Source organism: Oncorhynchus mykiss, chromosome 1 (genome assembly GCF_057628025.1).
Source record: "Oncorhynchus mykiss isolate SJ-2025 chromosome 1, ASM5762802v1, whole genome shotgun sequence".
In the NCBI taxonomy this organism is placed as follows: Eukaryota; Metazoa; Chordata; class Actinopteri; order Salmoniformes; family Salmonidae; genus Oncorhynchus; species Oncorhynchus mykiss.
The window spans coordinates 35,721,118-35,743,888 of record NC_143022.1 but is presented as its reverse complement, the minus strand read 5'-3'; the positions used below and the strand labels follow the sequence as shown (position 1 = coordinate 35,743,888).

The 22,771-nt window shown below is 43.5% G+C and overlaps 1 protein-coding gene across 1 annotated transcript in view; it reads right to left on the bottom strand.

Annotated features, from left to right (window-relative positions):
* Positions 1–8,185, bottom strand: part of LOC110521723 (WASH complex subunit 1) — a 29,548-nt gene extending 21,363 nt beyond the window's left edge. The window contains exon 1 of the mRNA XM_021599530.3: positions 8,099–8,185. Coding sequence (XP_021455205.1) covers positions 8,099–8,181 — 83 coding nt within the window. The 5' untranslated portion in view covers positions 8,182–8,185. The remainder of the gene's footprint in view (positions 1–8,098) is intronic.
* Positions 8,186–22,771: the final 14,586 nt, after the last annotated feature.

Below are 22,771 nucleotides of genomic sequence, written 5' to 3'. Positions count from 1 at the left end.
TACATTATGCATCAAATCTACTCTACCGTGCCCAGAAAGCTGCTCCCTTCACTCTCGGTTCCGAACGTACTAGACGACCAGGTCTTATAGCCTTTAGCAGTAACCGATTCCGACTCTGTTCCTCTGGTGATGTAGAGGTTAATCCAGTCCCTGCAGTGCCTAGTTCAACTCCCACTCCCCATGCACTCTCATTTGTTGACTTCTGTAACCGTAAAAGCCATGGTTTCATGCATGTTAACATTAGAAGCCTCCTCCCTAAATTGTTTTATTCACTGGCTTAGCACACTCTGCCTACCCGGATGTCCTAGTCGTGTCTGAATCCTGGTTTAGGAAGACCACCAAAAATCCTGAAATTTCCATCCCTAACTATAACATTTTCAGAGAAGATAGAACTGCCAAAGGGGGCGGAGTTGCAATCTACTGCAGAGATAGCCTGCAGAGTTCTGTCTTACTATCCAGGTCTGTGCCCAAACAATTTGAGCTTCTACTTCTAAAAATCCACCTTTCCAGAAACAAGTTTCTCAACGTTGCCGCTTGCTATAGACCAGCTATGCCCCCAGCTGTGCCCTGGACACCATATGTGAATTGATTGCCCCCCATCTATCTTCAGAGCTTGTGCTGTTAGGTGACCTAAACTGGGACATGCTTAACACCCCAGCCATCCTACAATCTAAGCTTGATGCCCTCAATCGCACACAAATTATCAATGAACCTACCAGGTACAACCCCAAATCTGTAAAAACGGGCACCCTCATGCTGAGATCTGGTCAACGCTGGTCCGACCAATCTGATTCCACGCTCCAAGACTGCTTCCATCACGTGGACTGGGATATGTTTTGTATTGCGTCAGACAACAACATTTACGAATACGCTGATTCGGTCAGCGAGTTCATTAGAACGTGCGTTGAAGATGTCGTTCCCATAGCAACGATTAAAACATTCCCAAACCAGAAACCGTGGATTGATGGCAGCATTCGCGTGAAACTGAAAGCGCGAACCACTGCTTTTAATCAGGGCAAGGTGACCGAAAACATGACCGAATACAAACAGTGTAGCTATTCCCTCCGCAAGGCAATCAAACAAGCTAAGCGTCAGTATAGAGACAAAGTAGAATCGCAATTCAACGGCTCAGACACAAGAGGTATGTGGCAGGGTCTACAGTCAATCACGGATTACAAAAAGAAAACCAGCCCAGTCACGGACCAGGATGCCTTGCTCCCAGGAAGACTAAATAACTTTTTTGTCCACTTTGAGGACAATACAGTGCCACTGACACGGCCCGCAACCAAAACATGCGGACTCTCCTTCACTGCAGCCGAGGTGAGTAAAACATTTAAACGTGTTAACCCTCGCAAGGCTGCAGGCCCAGACGGCATCCCCAGCCGCGCCCTCAGAGCATGCGCAGACCAGCTGGCTGGTGTGTTTACGGACATATTCAATCGATCCCTATCCCAGTCTGCTGTTCCCACATGCTTCAAGAGGGCCACCATTGTTCCTGTTCCCAAGAAAGCTAAGGTAACTGAGCTAAACGACTACTGCCCCGTAGCACTCACTTAGACACCCTAGACCCACTCCAATTTGCTTACCGCCCAAATAGGTCCACAGACGATGCAATCTCAACCACACTGCACACTGCCCTAACCCATCTGGACAAGAGGAATACCTATGTGAGAATGCTGTTCATCAACTACAGCTCGGCATTTAACACCATAGTGCCCTCCAAGCTCGTCATCAAGCTCGAGACCCTGGGTCTCGACCCCGCCCTGTGCAACTGGGTACTGGACTTCCTGACGGGCCGCCCCCAGGTGGTGAGGGTAGGTAACAACATCTCCACCCCGCTGATCCTCAACACCGGGGCCCCACAAGGGTGCGTTCTGAGCCCTCTCCTGTACTCCCTGTTCACCCACGACTGCGTGGCCACGCACGCCTCCAACTCAATCATCAAGTTTGCGAACGACACAACAGTGGTAGGCTTGATTACCAACAACGACGAGACGGCCTACAGGGGGGAGGTGAGGGCCCTCGGAGTGTGGTGTCAGGAAAATAACCTCACACTCAACGTTAACAAAACTAAGGAGATGATTGTGGACTTCAGGAAACAGCAGAGGGAACACCCCCCTATCCACATCGATGGAACAGTAGTGGAGAGGGTAGTAAGTTTTAAGTTCCTCGGCGTACACATCACAGACAAACTGAATTGGTCCACCCACACAGACAGCATCGTGAAGAAGGCGCAGCAGCGCCTCTTCAACCTCAGGAGGCTGAAGAAATTCGGCTTGTCACCAAAAGCACTCACAAACTTCTACAGATGCACAATCGAGAGCATCCTGTCGGGCTGTATCACCCACCGCCTGGTACGGCAACTGCTCCGCCCACAACCGTAAGGCTCTCCAGAGGGTAGTGCCAACACACTGACTCAACTCCAGCCACTTTAATAATGGGAATTGATGGGAATTGATGTAAAATATATCACTAGCCACTTTAAACAATGCTACTTAATATAATGTTTACATACCCTACACTATTTATCTCATATGTATAAGCATATACTGTACTCTATATCATCTACTGCATCTTTATGTAATACATGTATCACTAGCCACTAAACTATGCCACTTTGTTTACATACTCATCTCATATGTATATACTGTACTCGATACCATCTACTGCATTTTGCCTATGCCGCTCTGTACCATCACTCATTCATATATCTTCATGTACATATTCTTTATCCCTTTACACTTGTGTGTATAAGGTAGTAGTTTTGGAATTGTTAGCTAGATTACTCGTTGGTTATTACTGCATTGTCGGAACTAGAAGCACAAGCATTTCGCTACACTCGCATTAACATCTGCTAACCATGTGTATGTGACAAATTAAATTTGATATCACCCTAACCAACCTGCCCTCCAAATACACCTCTGCTGTCTTCAACCAGGATCTCAGCGAACACTGCCTCATTGCCTGTGTCCGTAATGGGTCTGCAGTCAAATTACCACCCCTCATCACTGTCAAACGCTCCCTTAATCACTTCAGCGAGCAGGCCTTTCTAATCAACCTGGCCCAGGTATCCTGGAAGGATATTGACCTAATTCCGTCAGTAGAAGATACCTGGTCATTCTTTAAAGGTGCTTTCCTCACCATCTGAAATAAGCATGCCACATTCAAAAAATGTTGAACCAGGAACAGACTGCCCTTTACCAGCACAAAAACATCCTGTGGCGTACTGCATTAGCATTGAATAGCCCCTGCGATATACAACTTTTCAGGGAAGTTAGGAACCAATATACACAGGAAAGCTAAGGCTAGCTTTTTCAAACAGAAATTTGCATCCTGTAGCACAAACTCAAAAAAGCACTGGGACACTGTAAAGTCCATGGAGAATAAGAGCACCTCCTCCCAGTTGCCCAAAACCTTTCTAAGGTCTTCGAAAGCCAAGTTAACAAACAGATCACCAACCATTTCGAATCCCACCGTACCTTCTCTGCTGTGCAATCTGGTTTCAGAGCTGGTCATGGGTGCACCTCAGCCACGCTCAAGGTTTTAAACGATATCATAACCGCCATTGATAAGAGACATTTCTGTGCAGCTGTATTCATCGACCTGGCCAAGGCTTTCAACTCTGTCAATCACCACATTCTTATCGGCAGACTCAACAGCCTTGGTTTCTCAAATGACAGCCTCACCCGATTCACTAACTACACCAACTTCTCCAGCATCACTACTCTGGACGGTTCTGACTTAGAATATGCGGACAACTACAAATACCTAGTAGAGGTCGACCGATTATGATTTTTCAACGCTGATACCGATTATTGGAGGACCAAAAAGGCCGATACCGATTAATTGGACGATTTTTTTAAAACATTTATTTGTAATAATGACAATTACAACAATTCTGAATGAACACTTATTTTAACTTAATATAATACATCAATAAAATCAATTTAGCCTCAAGTAAATAATGAAACATGTTCAATTTGGTTTAAATAATGCAAAAACAAAGTGTTGGAGAAGAAAGTAAAAGCGCAATATGTGCTATGTAAGAAAGCTAACGTTTCAGTTCCTTGCTCAGAACATGAGAACATATGAAAGCTGGTGGTTCCTTTTAACATGAGTCTTCAATATTCCCAGGTAAGAAGTTTTAGGTTGTAGTTATTATAGGAATTATAGGACTATTTCCCTCTATACCATGGCAAAACGCACGAAAGTGCTGTTTGAATGAATGTTTACACGCCTGCTTCTGCCTACCACCGCTCAGTCAGATACTTAGATACTTGTATGCTTGTATGCTCAGTCAGATTATATGCAACGCAGGACACGCTAGATAATATCTAGTAATATCATCAACCATGTGTAGTTAACTAGTGATTATGATTGATTGTTTTTTATAAGATAAGTTTAATGCTAGCTAGCAACATACCTTGGCTTACTGCATTCGCGTAACAGACAGTCTCCTTGTGGAGTGCAAGGAGAAAGAGGCAGGTTGTTATTGCTTTGGACTAGTTAACTGTAAAGTTGTAAGATTGGATCCCCCGAGTTGACAAGGTGAAAATCTGTCATTCTGCCCGAACAAAGCAGTTAACCCACCGTTCCTAGGCCGTCATTGAAAATAAGAATGTGTTCTTAACTGTCTTTCCTAGTTAAATAAAGATATAAAATAATAATAATAATAATAAAATACATTTTTAAAAATCTGCAAATCGGCACCCAAAAATGCTGATTTCTTAAAATCGGCCCCAATTAATCGGCCATTCCGATTAATCGGCCAACCTCTAATACCTAGGTGTCTGGTTAGACTGTAAACTCTCCTTCCAGATTCACATTAAGCATCTCCAATCCAAAGTCAAATCTAGAATCAGCTTCCTATTTCGTAACAAAGCATCCTTCACTCATGCTGCCAAACATACCCTCGTAAAACTAACTATCCTACCGATCCTCGACTTCGGCGATGTCATTTTCAAAATAGCCTCCAACACTCTACTCAACAAATTGGATGCAGTCTATCACAGTGCCATCCGTTTTGTCACCAAAGCTCCATATACACTACCCACCACTGCGACCTGTATGCTCTCGTTGGCTGGCCCTCGCATCATATTCGTTGCCAAACCCACTGGCTCCAGGTCATCTATAAGTCTTTGCTAGGTAAAGCCCTGCCTTATCTCAGCTCACTGGTCACCATAGCAGCACCCACCCGTAGCACGCGCTCCAGCAGGTATTTCTCACTGGTCACCCCCAAAGCCAATTCCTCGTTCGGCCGCCTTTCCTTCCAGTTCTCTGCTGCCAATGACTGGAACGAACTGCATGAATCACTGAAGCTGGAGACTCATATTTCCCTCACTAGTTTTAAGCACCAGCTGTCAGAGCAGCTTACAGACCACTGCACCTGTACATAGCTCATCTGTAAATAGCCCATCCAACTACCTCCTTCCCATACTGTTATTTATTTTGCTCCTTTACACCCCAGTATCTCTACTTGCACACTCATCTTCTGCACATCAATCACTCACTTAATTGCTATATTTGTAATTATTTCTCCACCATGGCCTATTTATTGCCTTACCTCCCTTATCCTACCTCATTTGCACACATTGTATATAGACTTTTTCTATTGAATTATTGACTGTATGTTTGTTTACTCCATGTGTAACTCTGTGTTGTTGTTTGTGTCGCACTGCTTTGCTTTATCTTGGCCAGGTCGCAGTTGTAAATGAGAACTTGTTCTCAACTAACCTACCTTGTTAAATACAGGTTAAAAAAGAGAGAGTATATAGCCATAATATAACATTTGAAATGTGTCTATTCTTTTGAAACTTGTGAGTGTAATGTTTACTGTTCATTTATGATTGGTTATTTCACTTTTGTTTATTATCCATTTCACTTGCTTTGGCAACGTAAATATATGACTCCCATACCAATAAAGCTCTTTGAATTAAATTGTGAGAGACAGATGGCGCAGGGACAAAGGGATATTGCTAATGGAACTCTCTCTCTCTCTGACAGCAGAATGCAGAAACGAACCGCTTTACCCGTTCTGTCTTTTCACCATCTGTCAGCAAAGATGGGTAGCTAACGTCATAGCTGCTTCTGAGCTTTCTTCTTTGTGGAGTTTAACGACGGTTGGCATCCAATATGTTGCATTACCGCCTCCAGATGAACTATAGTATTAATCCATTACACTTTGTGATACAAAATGGGAAAAGGGGAAATGGGAGAACATTTTACAAAAAAATACTAATATAATGTTTTATTACCATACCAACTAACCCTACATTCATTAATACCCACCACCTTATTCCACTACCTACTATCTGATCCTATCCCAGGCCAACGACAAAGGACGGGACACTACCACTCAACACACCCTCTAACTCTTCTGAAGTCAAATCTTGTACCCCCAAGTACTTCTCTGCAGCTGCCACCACAACATCTATTTTCTGTTGATAATCATTGCTATGAACGCTAAGAAGCCAACCTCGCTGAAACATATATCACTCATTGGCCTATCCCTCTATTCTGGACCAGATGTACTATTCACAAGGATCCTATCAGAATTCCTCACCCTTGATCCACTCTCCTCTACCTTCTTCACTGCCTCAAAATAGGACATCTTCTGCACTAGTCTGACCCTGGCCACCTCAACCTGCCTCGTTCACACAGGACACCGTTGATCCCCTGCAACATGGGCACCCCTACACAACTTTCCCGCCGAAACTACACATTCTTCTGTCCCATGTCCTCCTGCACACTTCCCACATCTTGGAATCTCCCTCCTACACACTTCTGCAACATGCCCATTAACGCAACACCTGTAACTCTGCAGTGTATTCGGCATAAAAGCTTTAACAGTATAACTCATATATCCTAACATTACTGGTCAGATAAAGACTCCGAATCAAATCTCAAAAGAACAGACTGTCACCTCTGTTTCATCAAGCTCCCCATCGCACAAACACCAGGAATCTTCAACTTAAAATTGTTCCACCTTTACACACAGCCGCGGGAAATAGTTTGGGGGTGGGGGTGCTGCGATTATTTTGCTGACGGGGAGGAGGGGGATGCAGAAAAGATGTATAGCCTGCGCTGAAGACATCTATCTATATCAGTCCGCTAATACAGGACAAAGGGACCGGTTCCAACCTCGTAAAAAATCTCACTCCCACTGGACCAAATGTATCTTTACCATAACCATGTCCATCAATGCAGGGCTCGGGCTTCGAGCTCCTCACAACACCTTCTACCCCTTCCATTTCACCTCCAAAACTCAAACTGGCGTCCGACTCACTCTGAACTTGACACCAATCATCCTCGACATACAGAGGGTTATTGTTATTGATACCTTCAACAGATTCAAACCTATCCTCTGCATCCCTCAGTCTTTTCAAAATCCTCTCTCTTTGCCTCCAATCCTCCTTCCTTAATCAATTACCCGACTCCTGAAAATATATAACGTTTCCAAGCCGAAATATAATTTCAGCCTCCTCGAGAGTCATACTAAACCTGCGTTGCAACTCAACCAGTTAGCAAGTCTAACATTTCCGAGGTTCCTAGTTCCGACCTGTCCATGAACGCGGCATCTGTGTCGGTCTCGGCTGACTGTCATGTGACGGGGTTTACCACTTCCCACCCTCAGATCCAGGAAGGCATGTTCTGTCAGCTGTCCTTCACAGATAATCAATAACTGTGTGTGTGTGTGTGTATATATATATATATATATATATATATACACAGATAACTAACTCGGGAGTGAAGCAACAGCCTTGACAGCTCATCTTTATGTTGATGTCTCATATTATATGACAACGTTAGCATTCTTAGCAAGCTAGCTAGGTCACGTTAGCATTGTCCAGTTAACTAATTAGTAATGTGCAGCGAGACCATGTAAATCCTGTCTACATGAATTTCTCCACTACGATAATACTTAACACCAGAGAGCTTCTCATATCATGCCCGCTCTCGGCAGAGACGCTACCCGGCTACATCCCCAGGGCCGTGGACCCATATCTCGGCACTGCCACTCACAAATTATTAAAATAATCACTAAGCTTTCTTATGATCGATAATATAATTAAGTTAATGTATGTTTCATTGGTCTTACCTGACCACTGACAGCATATAGTGTGTACACGGCCGCTGAGAGTTCTTTCTTCTTCTTCGATGAGGCTTAACGTCGGTTGGCATCCAATATGTTACATTACCGCCACCTACTAGACTGGAGTACAACTCACTTATACTTTGCTTGAAAAAAATAAATATATAAACAAATAACCTACCATCTAATACTACACTCGCAAAAATTCAAAATAAAAATAACACCATCATACTCCACTATTTAAAAAATATTTAGCCCTGCCTCATGCCAACAACCTGAAAGGATGGAACACCACCACTAAACAGTAACTCTTCTGATGTCAAGTCTCGCACACCCAAATATCACTCTGCATCTGCCACCACAACCTCAATAAGTTCCATCCTTGCAGGCCAGTTGATAACCATTGCTATAAATACTAAAAATCCAATCTTACTGAAACATATATCACTTGTTGGTCTATCTGATAGTTGCTTATTTATTATTCTCCTCTAAAACACAACGACCCTCTGTGTCTCAGCATGAAACTACAGCCACAATAACGATAAGCCATAATAGTGGAATTTGCGGGTCATCTTCAAAATACATGTCACCCGTTGAAACTTATTCATTAGGATACAAAGATGATTAATGCCGTATTTAGACTAGATCTTGTTAAACTAGGTTGGAATGTTCTGTAGGTTAGGCTTTACAGTCCAATATTAATATTCAATACCCACAATAGACTGAGTGGGGAGGTGATTCCCCCAGTCAAGTTCTGCAATAAGAGCTATGACGCTAATATTTGTGGGTGTCACTGAGTAGGCTGATACCACATGGGTAAGGCTGTACACCGCTTATACACTGTGGACAAAACATTAAGAACACCTGCTCTTTCCATGACATAGACAATTCAGGTGAAAGCTATGAAATCTTATAAACTCAGCAAAAAAATAAACATCCTCTCACTGTCAACTGCGTGTATCTTCAGTAAACTTAACATGTGTAAATATTTGTATGAACATAACACGATTCAACAACTGAGACATAAACTGAACAAGTTCCACAGACATGTGACTAACAGTAACGGAATAATGTGTCCCTGAACAAAGGGGGGGGGGGGGGGGGGGGGTCAAAATCAAAAGCAATAATCAGTATCTGGTGTGGCCAGCAGCTGCATTAAGTACTGCAGTGCATCTCGTCCTCATGGACTGCACCAGATTTACCCGTTCTTGCTGTGAGATGTTACCCCACTCTTCCACCAAGGCACCTGCAAGTTCCCAGACATTTCTGAGAGGAATGGCCCTAGCCCTCACCCTCAAATCCAACAGGTTCCAGATGTGCTCAATGGGATTGAGATCCGGGCTCTTTTCTGGCCATGGCAGAACACTGACATTCCTGTCTTGCAGGAAATCACGCACAGAACGAGCAGTATGGCTGATTGCATTGTCATGCTGGAGGGTCATGTCAGGAAGGGTACATGAGGGAGGAGGATGTCTTCCCTGTAACACACAGCATTGAGATTGCCTGCAATGACAACAAGCTCAGTCCGATGATGCTGTGACACACCGCCCAGACCATGACTGACCCTCCACCTCCAAATTGATCCCGCTCCAGAGTACAGGCCTCTGTGTAACACTCATTCCTTCTAAAATAAACGCAAGTCCGACCATCACCCCTGGTGAGACAACACCACAACTCGTCAGTGAAGAGCACTTTTTGCCAGTCCTGTCTGGTCCAGCGATGGACCATAGGCGACGTTGTTGCCGGTGATGTCTGGTGAGGAACTGCCTTACAACAGGCCTACAAGCCCTCAGTCCAGCCTCTCTCAGCCTATTTAAAAATATATATATATTATTTTTACCTATATTTTACTAGGCAAGTCAGTTAAGAACAAATTCTTATTTTCAATGACGGCCTAGGAATAGTGGGTTAACTGTCAGCTCGGGGATTTGATCTTGCAACCTTTCGGTTACTAGTCCAACGCTCTAACCATTAGGCTACCCTGCCGCCCCTATTGCGGACAGTCTGAGCACTGATGGAGGGATAGTGCATTCCTGGTGTAACTTGGGCAGTTGTTGTTGCCATCCTGTACCAGTCCCGCAGGTGTGATGTTTGGATGTACTGATTCTATGCAGGTGTTGTTACACGTGGTCTGCCACTGTAAGGATGATCAGCTGTCCGTCCTGTCTCCCTGTAGCGCTGTCTTAGGTGTCTCACAGTACGTTAATGGCAATTTATTGCCCTGGCCACATCTGCAGTCCTCATGCCTCCTTGCAGCATGCCTAAGGCATGTTCATGCAGATGAGCAGGGACCCTGGGCAGTTTTCTTTTGGTGTTTTTCAGAGTCAGTAGAAAGGCCTCTTTGGTGTCCTAAGTTTTCCTAACTGTGACCTTAATTGCCTACCTTCTGTAAGCTGTTAGTGTCTTAGCGACCTTCCCACAGGTGCATGTTCATTAATTGTTTATTGTTTATTGAACAAGCATGGGAAACAGTGTTTAAACCCTTTACAATAAAGATCTGTGAAGTTATTTGGATTTTTACTAATTATCTTTGAAAGACAGGGTCCTGAAAAGGGGACGTTTCTTTTTTAGCTGTTTAGATGTCACTTGTTACATCCACTTTAATCAGTGTAGATGAAGGGGATGAGACAGGTTAAAGAAGGATTTTTAAGCCTTGAGACAAAAGATATAAAAGATAGATATAAGGCCCATAGTTCTGACTTGTATTTAACTAGGCAAATCAGTTCAGAACAAATTATTTTTTACAGCTGGATGTGATTATAACTGGATTTGAACCAGAGACTGAAGTGACACCTCTTGCACTGAGATGCTGTGCTTTAGACCACCACGCCACTTAGGAGCCTAGGATCACCAGTTTGTGTGAAGAACTGCACCGCTGCTTGATTTTTAATGCTCAGCAGTTTCCTGTGGGTGCAACTCAATATTAGGAAGGTGTTTTTAACGTTTTGTACACTCAGTGTATGTATGCCCCCAATGCAATTATGCAGTCTTAGATTTGAAACTTAAAAAACAAACATTTTATTGCCTAATTAATGAATTATTTTATTTTATTTTATGTATTTATAATTTGATTTTAATTTAATTTAATTACATTTATTTTGAAGTTATATAACAACATTCCAAACTTGTTTAGCACTATCTAGACCAAATATGGCATTATTCCACTATTTGTGTCCCTTTGGATCAGTTTCAATGGGGGACTTGTATTTTGAAGGCATACCGCAAATTCCAATATTGTGGATAATCCTTATTCTGGCTAGTTTCTCACAGGGGTCTGTCTACATCCGCATAGTCCTACCGCGTGATAGGTTCTGATACTTAAAGTGACAGAAAGCCATGGATTTTAACGTTAGAGTCATTCCACCTCAAAAAGCACAAGAAGGAGGATTTTGACACCCACCATCTCAGATTGGTATGAAATCGTTTCTGTATTTACAAACAGATGTATTCTGTATTTACCTCCAATGTATTCACATCCTACCGTAGCTTTGCCTGTACATTATGCCTTGAATCTATTCTACCGTGCCCAGAAACCTGCTCCTTTTACTCTCTGTTCCGAACAAACTAGACGACCAGTTCTTATAGGCTTTAGCCGTACCCTTATCCTACACCTCCTCTGTTCCTCAGGTGATGTAGAGGCTAATCCAGGCCATGCAGTGCCTAGCTCCACTCCTATTCCCCAGGTGCTCTCATTTGTTGGCTTCTGTAACCGTAAAAGCCTTGGTTTCATGCATGTTAACATTAGAAGCCTCCTCCCTAAGTTTGTTTTATTCACTGCCTTAGCACACCCGGATGTCCTAGCCGTGTCTGAATCCTGGCTTAGGAAAACCACCAAAACCCCTGAAATTTCCATCCCTAACTATAACATTTTAAGAGAAGATAGAACTGCCAAAGGGGGCGGAGTTACAATCTACTGCAGAGATAGCCTGCAGAGTTCTGTCTTACTATCAACGTCTGTACCCAAACAATTTGAGCTTCTACTTTTAAAAATCCACCTCTCCAGAAACAAGTCTCTCAACGTTGCCACTTGCTATAGACCACCCTCTGACCCCAGCTGTGCCCTGAACACCCTATGTGAATTGATTGCCCCCCATATATCTTCAGAGCTTGCGCTGCTAGGTGACCTTAACTGGGACATGCTTAACACCCCAGCCATCCAACAATCTAAGCTTGATGCCCTCAATCTCACACAAATTATCAATGAACCTACCAGGTACCCCTCATCACTGTCAAACACTCATTTGAACACTTCAGCGAGCAGGCCTTTCTAATCGACCTGGCCCGGGTATCCTGGAAGGATATTGACCTCATCCCGTCAGTAGAGGATGCCTGGTTATTCTTTAAAAGTGCCTTCCTCGCCATTTTAAATAAGCACGTCCCAATTAAAAAAATGTTGAACCAGGAACAGATATAGCCCTTGGTTCACTCCAGACCTGACTGCCCTTGACCAGCACAAAAACATCCTGTGGCGTACTGCATTAGCATCGAATAGCTCCCGCGATATGCAACTTTTCAGGGAAGTTAGGAACCAATATACACAGGCAGTTAGGAAAGCTATGGCTAGCTTTTTCAAACAGAAATTTGTGTCCTGTAGCATAAACTCCAAAATGTTCTGGGACACTGTAAAGTCCATGGAGAATAAGAGCACCTCATCCCAGTTGCCCACTGCACTGAGTCTAGGAAACATTGTTACCACCGATAAATCCACTATAATTGAGAATTTCAATAAGCATTTCTCTACGGCTGGCCATGCTTTCCACCTGGCTACCCATACCCCTGTCAACTGCCCTGCACCCCCCACAGCAACTCACCCAAGCCTCCCCATTTCTCCTTCACCCAAATCCAGATAGCTGATGTTCTGAAAATGCTGCAAAATCTGGACCCCTACAAATCAGCCGGGCTAGACAATCTAGACCCTCTCTTTCTAAAATTATCTGCCGAAATTGTTGCAACCCCTATTACTAGCCTGTTCAACCTCTCTTTCGTATCATCTGAGATAAGCGATCTCTGCCATGATCATCCCCCTCTTCAAAGGGGGAGACACTCTAGACACAAACTGTTACAGACCTATATCTATTCTACCCTGCCTTTCTAAGGTCTTCGAAATCCAAGTTAACAAACAGATTACCGACCATTTCGAATCCCACCGTACCTTATCCCCTATGCAATCTGGTTTCAGAGCTGGTCATAGGTGCACCTCAGCCACGCTCAAGGTCCTAAACGATATCATAACCGCCATCGATAAGAGACATTACTGTGCAGCTGTATTCATCGACCTGGCCAAGGCTTTCAACTCTGTCAATCACCACATTCTTATTAGCAGACTCAACAGCATTAGTTTCTCAAATGACTGCCTCACCTGGTTCACCAACTACTTCTCAGATAGAGTTCAGTGTGTCAAATTGGAGGGCCTGTTGTCCGTACGTCTGGCAGCCTCTATGGCGGTGCCATAGGGTTCAATTCTCGGGACGACTCTCTTCTCTGTATACATCAATGATGTCGCTCTTGCTGCTGGTGATTCTCTGATCCACCTCAACGCAGATGACACAATTCTGTATACTTCTGGCCCCTCTTTGGACACATTCTTAACTAATCTTCAGACGAGCATCAATGCCATACAACTCTCCTTCCGTGGCCTCCAACTGCTCTTAAATGCAAGTAAAACTAAATGCATGCTCTTCAACCGATCGCTGCCCACACCTGCCCACCCGTCCAGCATCACTAATCTGGACGGTTTTGACTTAGAATATATCACCCCTAAAGCCAATTCCTCCTTTGGCTGCCTTTCCTTCCAGTTCTCTGCTGCCAATGACTGGAACAAACTGCAAAAATCACTGAAGCTGGAGACTCATATCTCCCTCACTAGTTTTAAGCACCAACTGTCAGAGCAGCTCACAGATCACTGCACCTGTTCATAGCCCATCTGTAAATAGCCCATTCAACTACCTCATTCCCATAGAGTATTTATTTATTTATCTTGCTCCTTTGCACCCCAGTATCTCTACTTGCACACTCATCTTCTGCACATCTATCATTCCAGTGTTTAGTTGGTATATTGCAATTACTTCGCCACCATGGCCTATTTAGTGGCTTACCTTCCTTATCTTACCTCATTTGCACACACTGTATATCGACTTATTCTACTGTATTATTGACTGGTTGTTTGTTCCATATGTAACTCTGTGTCATTGTATGTGTCGAACTGCTTTGCCTTATCTTGGCCAGGTCGCAGTTGTAAACGAGAACTTGCTCTCAACTAGCCTACCTGGTTAAATAAAGGTGAAATTGTTATTTTTTATTTTTTTAAAGACAAGATTAGCATACAGTAAATATTATTTTTTTGAAATATAATGTGATCTCTGAGAAATTAAGATAATTGACTACCCCCAAAATGGCTATTTTAATTTATAGGATTCATATAATTTTCAATAAATATAGTACCTAAAATCCAATTTGTACCATAATTCTTCTTAACAATGAGTAAGACATGAGGAATCCAATAAAATGACCAAAAGCCACCCATGGACCCCCACATCCCACGCCAATCCCACCCGAACAACCAGTATACAGTATCAGTTCTCTATGTCCGACAAGTATGGGGATGCTGCTTGGGATATGTGAAGTGGAAGAGTTGAACCTACGAGCAGAGAATGAACCAGACCAGGAATCAGCGATTTAGGAAAAACAGGATATTGCTACTTCATCCTTTGCAATGTATTCCCTTTAAATCTGGCAATTTTTCCCCCTCCGGTTGAGGTAAATTCAGTTAATCAAATCAAACCACATATAACCACTTACAAAGCAAAATATGTTAATGAGCCAGCGATTATTTTCACTCCCACAAAATGTGTCCACAATGCCCCATAATTTACAGAATTCTGCAGTTAATATACAACAAAACAGCACATACCTGTTAAATTGTATTGTAATTGGTAATAGTGATTACGTAATTATACATTATAGCATACCAATTAATATTTTGTGTTTTAGAGTACATTCGGAATGTACTCAGATCCCTTCCCATTTTCCACATTTTGATACTTTACAGCCTTTTTCTAAAATGGATTAAGGTCATTCCCCCCCCCCCCCCCCCCCTCATCAATCTACACACAATCCTCATAATGACAAATCGAAAAGAGGTTTTTAGAAACTTTTGCAAATGTATAAAAAATTCAAGTTCAGGCCTTTTGCTATGAGACTCGAAAATGAGCTCAAGTGCATCCTGTTTCTGTTGATCATCCTTGAGATGTTTCTACAACTTGATTTGAGTCCACCTGTGGTAAATTCAATTTTATTGGACATGATTCGGAAAGGCGCACATCTGTCTATTTAAGGTCTCACAGTTGAAAGTGCATGTCAGAGCAAAAACCAAACCATGAGGTCGAAGGAATTGTGCTTTGAGCTCCGAGACAGGATTGTGTTGAGGCACAGATCTGGGGAAGGGTACCAAAAAATTATGCAGAATTGGCCTCCATCATGGTCCTTTCCAAGATCGCATAGCAGTTCAGACGTCTTTTGTCCTCGTCTTGTCGTGTCCTGTATATATATATATTTACAACTTTTTTCACATACATTTTATTTTTATTTTCTATCAACTCATCTTCTAAACACTCTCCTGCAACCAGCCTCACCAATTTATATTTATAAAAAAGTATTATTTACCTCAGATCTGCAATCCTTCAGGAAGCTAGCCAGAAACTCCAGGAGGCTGGCCAGAAACTAGCCAGAAGCTAGCCAGGAGCTAGCCCAGAAGCTAATCAGAAGCTAACCACGGTTTGTGGTCATCGGCTGTCCTTTAGTTCGAAAATCTATCGAAAATCTATCGCCAGTTTTGTACGGCGCAGCGCGGCTCGGAACGGAACATACCGGACCAATTTTTCTCTCCATGTCCCTGGATTTCAACTGCTCTCTGGACATTCATACCCGGATCTCACAGCTAGCTAGCTGCTATCCGTGTGACAGTCGGCTTTCGTCGATTCCGGAGCAAACATCGATTGTTCCGGTGCTAGCCAGCTCCGTCAATCACGCCTGAGTCCCATCATTCACTCCTGGGCTGCAGTCACCTATCCGGACCCGTTTCACTGCCTACGCGGAGCCCCACCGGGCCTTCACAACCGGACTGCCGACGTTATCTACCTGAAGGAGATCCGGCTGGCTCCTCTGTCGCGACGTTACCGGAACGCCCATCTGCGGCCCGCTATCCGTTAGCTGTCTTTCCGGCTGCTATCTGAATAGACAATCGGACAATTTATTTATTTGAATTATTATGTTTTCTTCTCGGGCCTCTATAACTATATCTATTGTTCTTATTTTTGTTGTTGTGTGATTTGGATTAATCCCCTCTACCACACGGAACCCCACTAATCTACTGACCGAACGCAAGAGGTGGCTAACAACAGACTCCATCCTATGCTAGCTTGCTACCGGTTGGCTTGGCTAGCTGTCTAAATCGCCGTGACCCTAAACCAACCTCTCCACTCACTGGACCCTTTTGATCACTCGACTAAGCATGCCTCTCCTTAATGTCAATATGTCTTGTCCATTGCTGTTCTGGTTAGTGTTTATTGGCTTATTTCACTGTAGAGCCTCTAGTCCTGCTCACTATACCTTATCCAACCTATTAGTTCCACCACCCACACATGCAATGACATCTCCTGGTTTCAATGATGTTTCTAGAGACAATATCTCTCTCTTCATCACTCAATACCTAGGTTTACCTCCACTGTATTCACATCCTACCTTACCTTTGTCTGTACATTATACCTTGATGCTATTTTATCGCCCCCAGAAACCTCCTTTTACTCTCTGTTCCAGACGTTCTAGACGACCAATTCTTATTGCTTTTAGTCGCACCCTTATCCTACTCCTCCTATGTTCCTCTGGCGATGTAGAGGTGAATCCAGGCCCTGCAGTGCCTAGCTCCACTCCTATTCCCCAGGCGCTCTCTTTTGACGACTTCTGTAACCGTAATAGCCTTGGTTTCATGCATGTTAACATTAGAAGCCTCCTCCCTAAGTTTGTTCTATTCACTGCTTTAGCACACTCTGCCAACCCTGATGTTCTAGCTGTGTCTGAATCCTGGCTTAGGAAGACCACCAAAAATTCAGACATTTTAATTCCAAACTACAACATTTTCAGACAAGATAGAACTGCCAAAGGGGGCGGTGTTGCAATTTACTGCAAAGATAGCCTGCAGAGTTCTGTCCTACTATCCAGGTCTGTACCCAAACAATTTGAACTTCTACTTTTAAAAATCCACCTTTCTAAAAACAAGTCTCTCACCGTTGCCGCCTGCTATAGACCACCCTCTGCCCCCAGCTGTGCTCTGGACACCATATGTGAACTGATTGCCCCCCATCTATCTTCAGAGCTCGTGCTGCTAGGCGACCTAAACTGGAACATGCTTAACACCCCAGCCATCCTACAATCTAAACTTGATGCCCTCAATCTCACACAAATTATCAATGAACCTACCAGGTACCTCCCCAAAGCCTTAAACACGGGCACCCTCATAGATATCATCCTAACCAACTTCCCCTCTAAATACACCTCTGCTGTCTTCAACCAAGATCTCAGCGATCACTGCCTCATTGCCTGCATCCGTAATGGGTCAGCGGTCAAACGACCTCCTCTCATCACTGTAAAACGCTCCCTGAAACACTTCAGCGAGCAGGCCTTTCTAATCGACCTGGCCGGGGTATCCTGGAAGGATATTGACCTCATCCCGTCAGTAGAGGATGCCTGGATATTTTTTAAAAATGCCTTCCTAACCATCTTAAATAAACATGCCCCATTCAAGAAATTTAGAACCAGGAACAGATATAGCCCTTGGTTCTCCCCAGACCTGACTGCCCTTAATCAACACAAAAACGTCCTATGGCGTTCTGCATTAGCATCGAACAGCCCCCGTGATATGCAGCTGTTCAGGGAAGCTAGAAACCATTATACACAGGCAGTTAGAAAAGCCAAGGCTAGCTTTTTCAAGCAGAAATTTGCTTCTTGCAACACTAACTCAAAAAAGTTCTGGGACACTGTAAAGTCCATGGAGAATAAGAACACCTCCTCCCAGCTGCCCACTGCACTGAAGATAGGAAACACTGTCACCACTGATAAATCCACCATAATTGAAAATTTCAATAAGCATTTTTCTACTGCTGGCCATGCTTTCCACCTGGCTACTCCTACCCCTGTCAACAGCACTGCACCCCCAACAGCAACTCGCCCAAGCCTTCCCCATTTCTCCTTCTCCCAAATCCATTCAGCTGATGTTCTGAAAGAGCTGCAAAATCTGGACCCCTACAAATCAGCCGGGCTAGACAATCTGGACCCTTTCTTTCTAAAATTATCTGCCGAAATTGTTGCCACCCCTATTACTAGCCTGTTCAACCTCTCTTTCGTGTCGTCTGAGATTCCCAAAGATTGGAAAGCAGCTGCGGTCATCCCCCTCTTCAAAGGGGGGGACACTCTTGACCCAAACTGCTACAGACCTATATCTATCCTACCATGCCTTTCTAAGGTCTTCGAAAGCCAAGTCAACAAACAGATTACCGACCATTTTGAATCTCACCATACCTTCTCTGCTATGCAATCTGGTTTCAGAGCTGGTCATGGGTGCACCTCAGCCACGCTCAAGGTCCTAAACGATATCTTAACCGCCATCGATAAGAAACATTACTGTGCAGCCGTATTCATTGATCTGGCCAAGGCTTTCGACTCTGTCAATCACCACATCCTCATCGGCAGACTCAACAGCCTTGGTTTCTCAAATGATTGCCTCGCCTGGTTCACCAACTACTTCTCTGATAGAGTTCAGTGTGTCAAATCTGAGGGTCTGTTGTCCGGACCTCTGGCAGTCTCTATGGGGGTGCCACAGGGTTCAATTCTTGGACCGACTCTCTTCTCTGTATACATCAATGAGGTCGCTCTTGCTGCTGGTGAGTCTCTGATCCACCTCTACGCAGACGACACCATTCTGTATACTTCCGGCCCTTCTTTGGACACTGTGTTAACAACCCTCCAGGCAAGCTTCAATGCCATACAACTCTCCTTCCGTGGCCTCCAACTGCTCTTAAATACAAGTAAAACTAAATGCATGCTCTTCAACCGATCACTACCTGCACCTACCCGCCTGTCCAACATCACTACTCTGGACGGCTCTGACTTAGAATACGTGGACAACTACAAATACTTAGGTGTCTGGTTAGACTGTAAACTCTCCTTCCAGACCCATATCAAACATCTCCAATCCAAAGTTAAATCTAGAATTGGCTTCCTATTTCGCAACAAAGCATCCTTCACTCATGCTGCCAAACATACCCTTGTAAAACTGACCATCCTACCAATCCTCGACTTTGGCGATGTAATTTACAAAATAGCCTCCAATACCCTACTCAACAAACTGGATGCAGTCTATCACAGTGCAATCCGTTTTGTCACCAAAGCCCCATACACTACCCACCATTGCGACCTGTACGCTCTCGTTGGCTGGCCCTCGCTTCATACTCGTCGCCAAACCCACTGGCTCCATGTCATCTACAAGACCCTGCTAGGTAAAGTCCCCCCTTATCTCAGCTCGCTGGTCACCATAGCATCTCCCACCTGTAGCACACGCTCCAGCAGGTATATCTCTCTAGTCACCCCCAAAACCAATTCTTTCTTTGGCCGCCTCTCTTTCCAGTTCTCTGCTGCCAATGACTGGAACGAACTACAAAAATCTCTGAAACTGGAAACACTTATCTCCCTCACTAGCTTTAAGCACCAACTGTCAGAGCAGCTCACAGATTACTGCACCTGTACATAGCCCACATATAATTTAGCCCTATCAACTACCTCTTTCCCATCTGTATTTAATTTATTTATTTATTTTGCTCCTTTGCACCCCATTATTTTTATTTCTACTTTGCACATTCTTCCATTGCAAAACTACCATTCCAGTGTTTTACTTGCTATATTGTATTTACCTTGCCACCAAGGCCTTTTTTTGCCTTTACCTCCCTTCTCACCTCATTTGCTCACATTGTATATAGACTTGTTTATACTTTATTATTGACTGTATGTTTGTTTTACTCCATGTGTAACTCTGTGTTGTTGTATCTGTCGAACTGCTTTGCTTTATCTTGGCCAGGTCGCAATTGTAAATGAGAACTTGTTCTCAACTTGCCTACCTGGTTAAATAAAGGTAAAATAAAAATAAAATAAATAAAATTCTTAAATGGAAGAAGTTTGGACCCACCATGACTCTTCCTAGAGCTGACTGCCCTGCCAAACGGAGCAATTGGGGGAGAACGGCCTTGGTCAGGGGAGGGTGACCAAGAACCCGATGGTCACTCTGACAGATTTCCAGAGTTCCTCTGTGAAGATGGGATCATCTCTGCAGCACTCCACTAATCAGGCTTTTATGGAAGAGCGGCCAGACGAAAGCCACTCCTCAGTAAATGGAACATGACAGCCCGCTTAGAATTAGCCAAAAGGACTCTCAGACAATGAGAAACCAGATTATCTGGTCTGATAAAACCAAGACTGAACTCTTCGGCCTGAATGCCAAGCGTCACATCTGGAGGAAGCCTGGCACCATCCCTATGGTGGAGCATGGTGCTGGCAGCATCATGCTGTGGGGATGTTTTTCAGTGGCAGGGACTGGGAGACTAGTCAGGAACGAGGGAAAGATTAATGGAGCAAAGTACAGAGAGGTCCTTGATGAAAACCAACTTCAGAGCGCTGAGGACCTCAGACTGGTGCAAAGGTTCACCTTCCAACAGGACAATGACCCTAAGCACACAGCCAAGACAACGCAGGAGTGGCTTTGGGACAAGTCTCTGAATGTCCTTGAGTGGCCCAGCCAGAGCCCGAAATTGAACCCGATCAAAAATCTCTGAAGAGAACTGAAAATAATTGTGCAGTGACGCTCCCCATTCAACCTGAAAGAGCTTCAGAAGATTATTATAAATTTGCAAATATGGCTAAATGCTCAACCATTAAAGGTTAGAGACTTGCTGACACTCTTATCTGTCCCTTATATACATGTAATTATTAGGGAACTACTACCACATGTCACTTAAATTGGTCCAGCACTCTCATTAACAGGTGCAGCAAGTATAGCCTCTTACAAGGCACGCCTCTAAATTTGTTCATAAGCCACAACAATACCATGCACCCACAAAATGTTTTTTATGCTCCAAAATTACAGTATGGTATTGTATTCTGTGGGGGTGGTAATTACAGTCAATAACTTGCAGCACAGTAGCCAGTAAATTACTGTTGATTTCCAGGAAAAGGTTTTTAGATTCCAAAAATAGAATGTGGTACTGTATTCTGTGGGATGGTAATGATTTACAATAAATTACTGGGAGCCAGTAAATTACTGTAGATTTACAGAACAAATATAAACAAAATATGGTATGTACTGTATTCTGTGGGGTACAGCATTCTCACTCATGGATGTAACAAATATATTTAACAAATAAACAGTATATTGTCACTAGAGGTCGACCAATGATTTTTCAACACCGATACAGATACCGATAATTGGAGGATCAAAAAAAGCCGATACCGATTAATCTGCCAATTTTTTAAATGTATTTCTAATAATGTCAGTTACAACAATACTGAATGAACACTTATATTAACTTAATATAATACATCAATAAAATCAATTTAGCCTCAAATAAATAATGAAACCTGTTCAATTTGGTTTAAATAATGCAAAAACAAAGTGTTGGAGAAGAAAGTACAAGTGCAATATGTGCCATGTAAGAAAGCTAACGTTTAAGTTCCTTGCTCAGAACATGAGAACATATGAAAGCTGGTGGTTCCTTTTAACATGATTCGGCAATATTCCCAGGTAAGAAGATTTAGGTTGTAGTTATTATAGGAATTATATAACTATTTCTCTCCATACGATTTGTATTTCATATACCTTTGACTATTGGATGTTCTTATAGGCGCTTTAGTATTGCCAGTGTAACAGTATAGCTTCCATCCCTCTCCTCGCCGCTACCTGGGTTCGAACCAGGAACACATTGACAACAGCCACCCTCGATGTCATGGCTGATTTCCTCCTCTTCCTCTGAAGATGTGTATCAAGGATTGGACCAATACGCAGCGTGGTAGGTGTCCATGTTTTTAATAGGGAAAAAACTGAACACACTTTACAAAATAACAAACGTGGCAAAACCGAAATCAAATCAAATTTATTCATATAGCCCTTCGTACATCAGCTGATATCTCAAAGTGCTGTACAGAAACCCAGCCTAAAACCCCAAACAGCAAGCAATGCAGGTGTAGAAGCACGGTGGCTAGGAAAAACTCCCTAGAAAGGCCAAAACCTAGGAATAAACCTAGAGAGGAACCAGGCTATGTGGGTGGCCAGTCCTCTTCTGGCTGTGCCGGGTGGAGATTATAACAGAACATGGCCAAGATGTTCAAATGTTCATAAATGACCAGCATGGTCGAATAATAATAAGGCAGAACAGTTGAAACTGGAGCAGCAGCACGGTCAGGTGGACTGGGGACAGCAAGGAGTCATCATGTCAGGTAGTCCTTGGGCATGGTCCTAGGGCTCAGGTCCTCCGAGAAATGGTCGAACAATAATAAGGCAGAACAATTGAAACTGGAGCAGTCCTATCTGGTGCAGAGAACACAAAGACAGGAAACAATCACCCACAAAATACCCAAAGAACA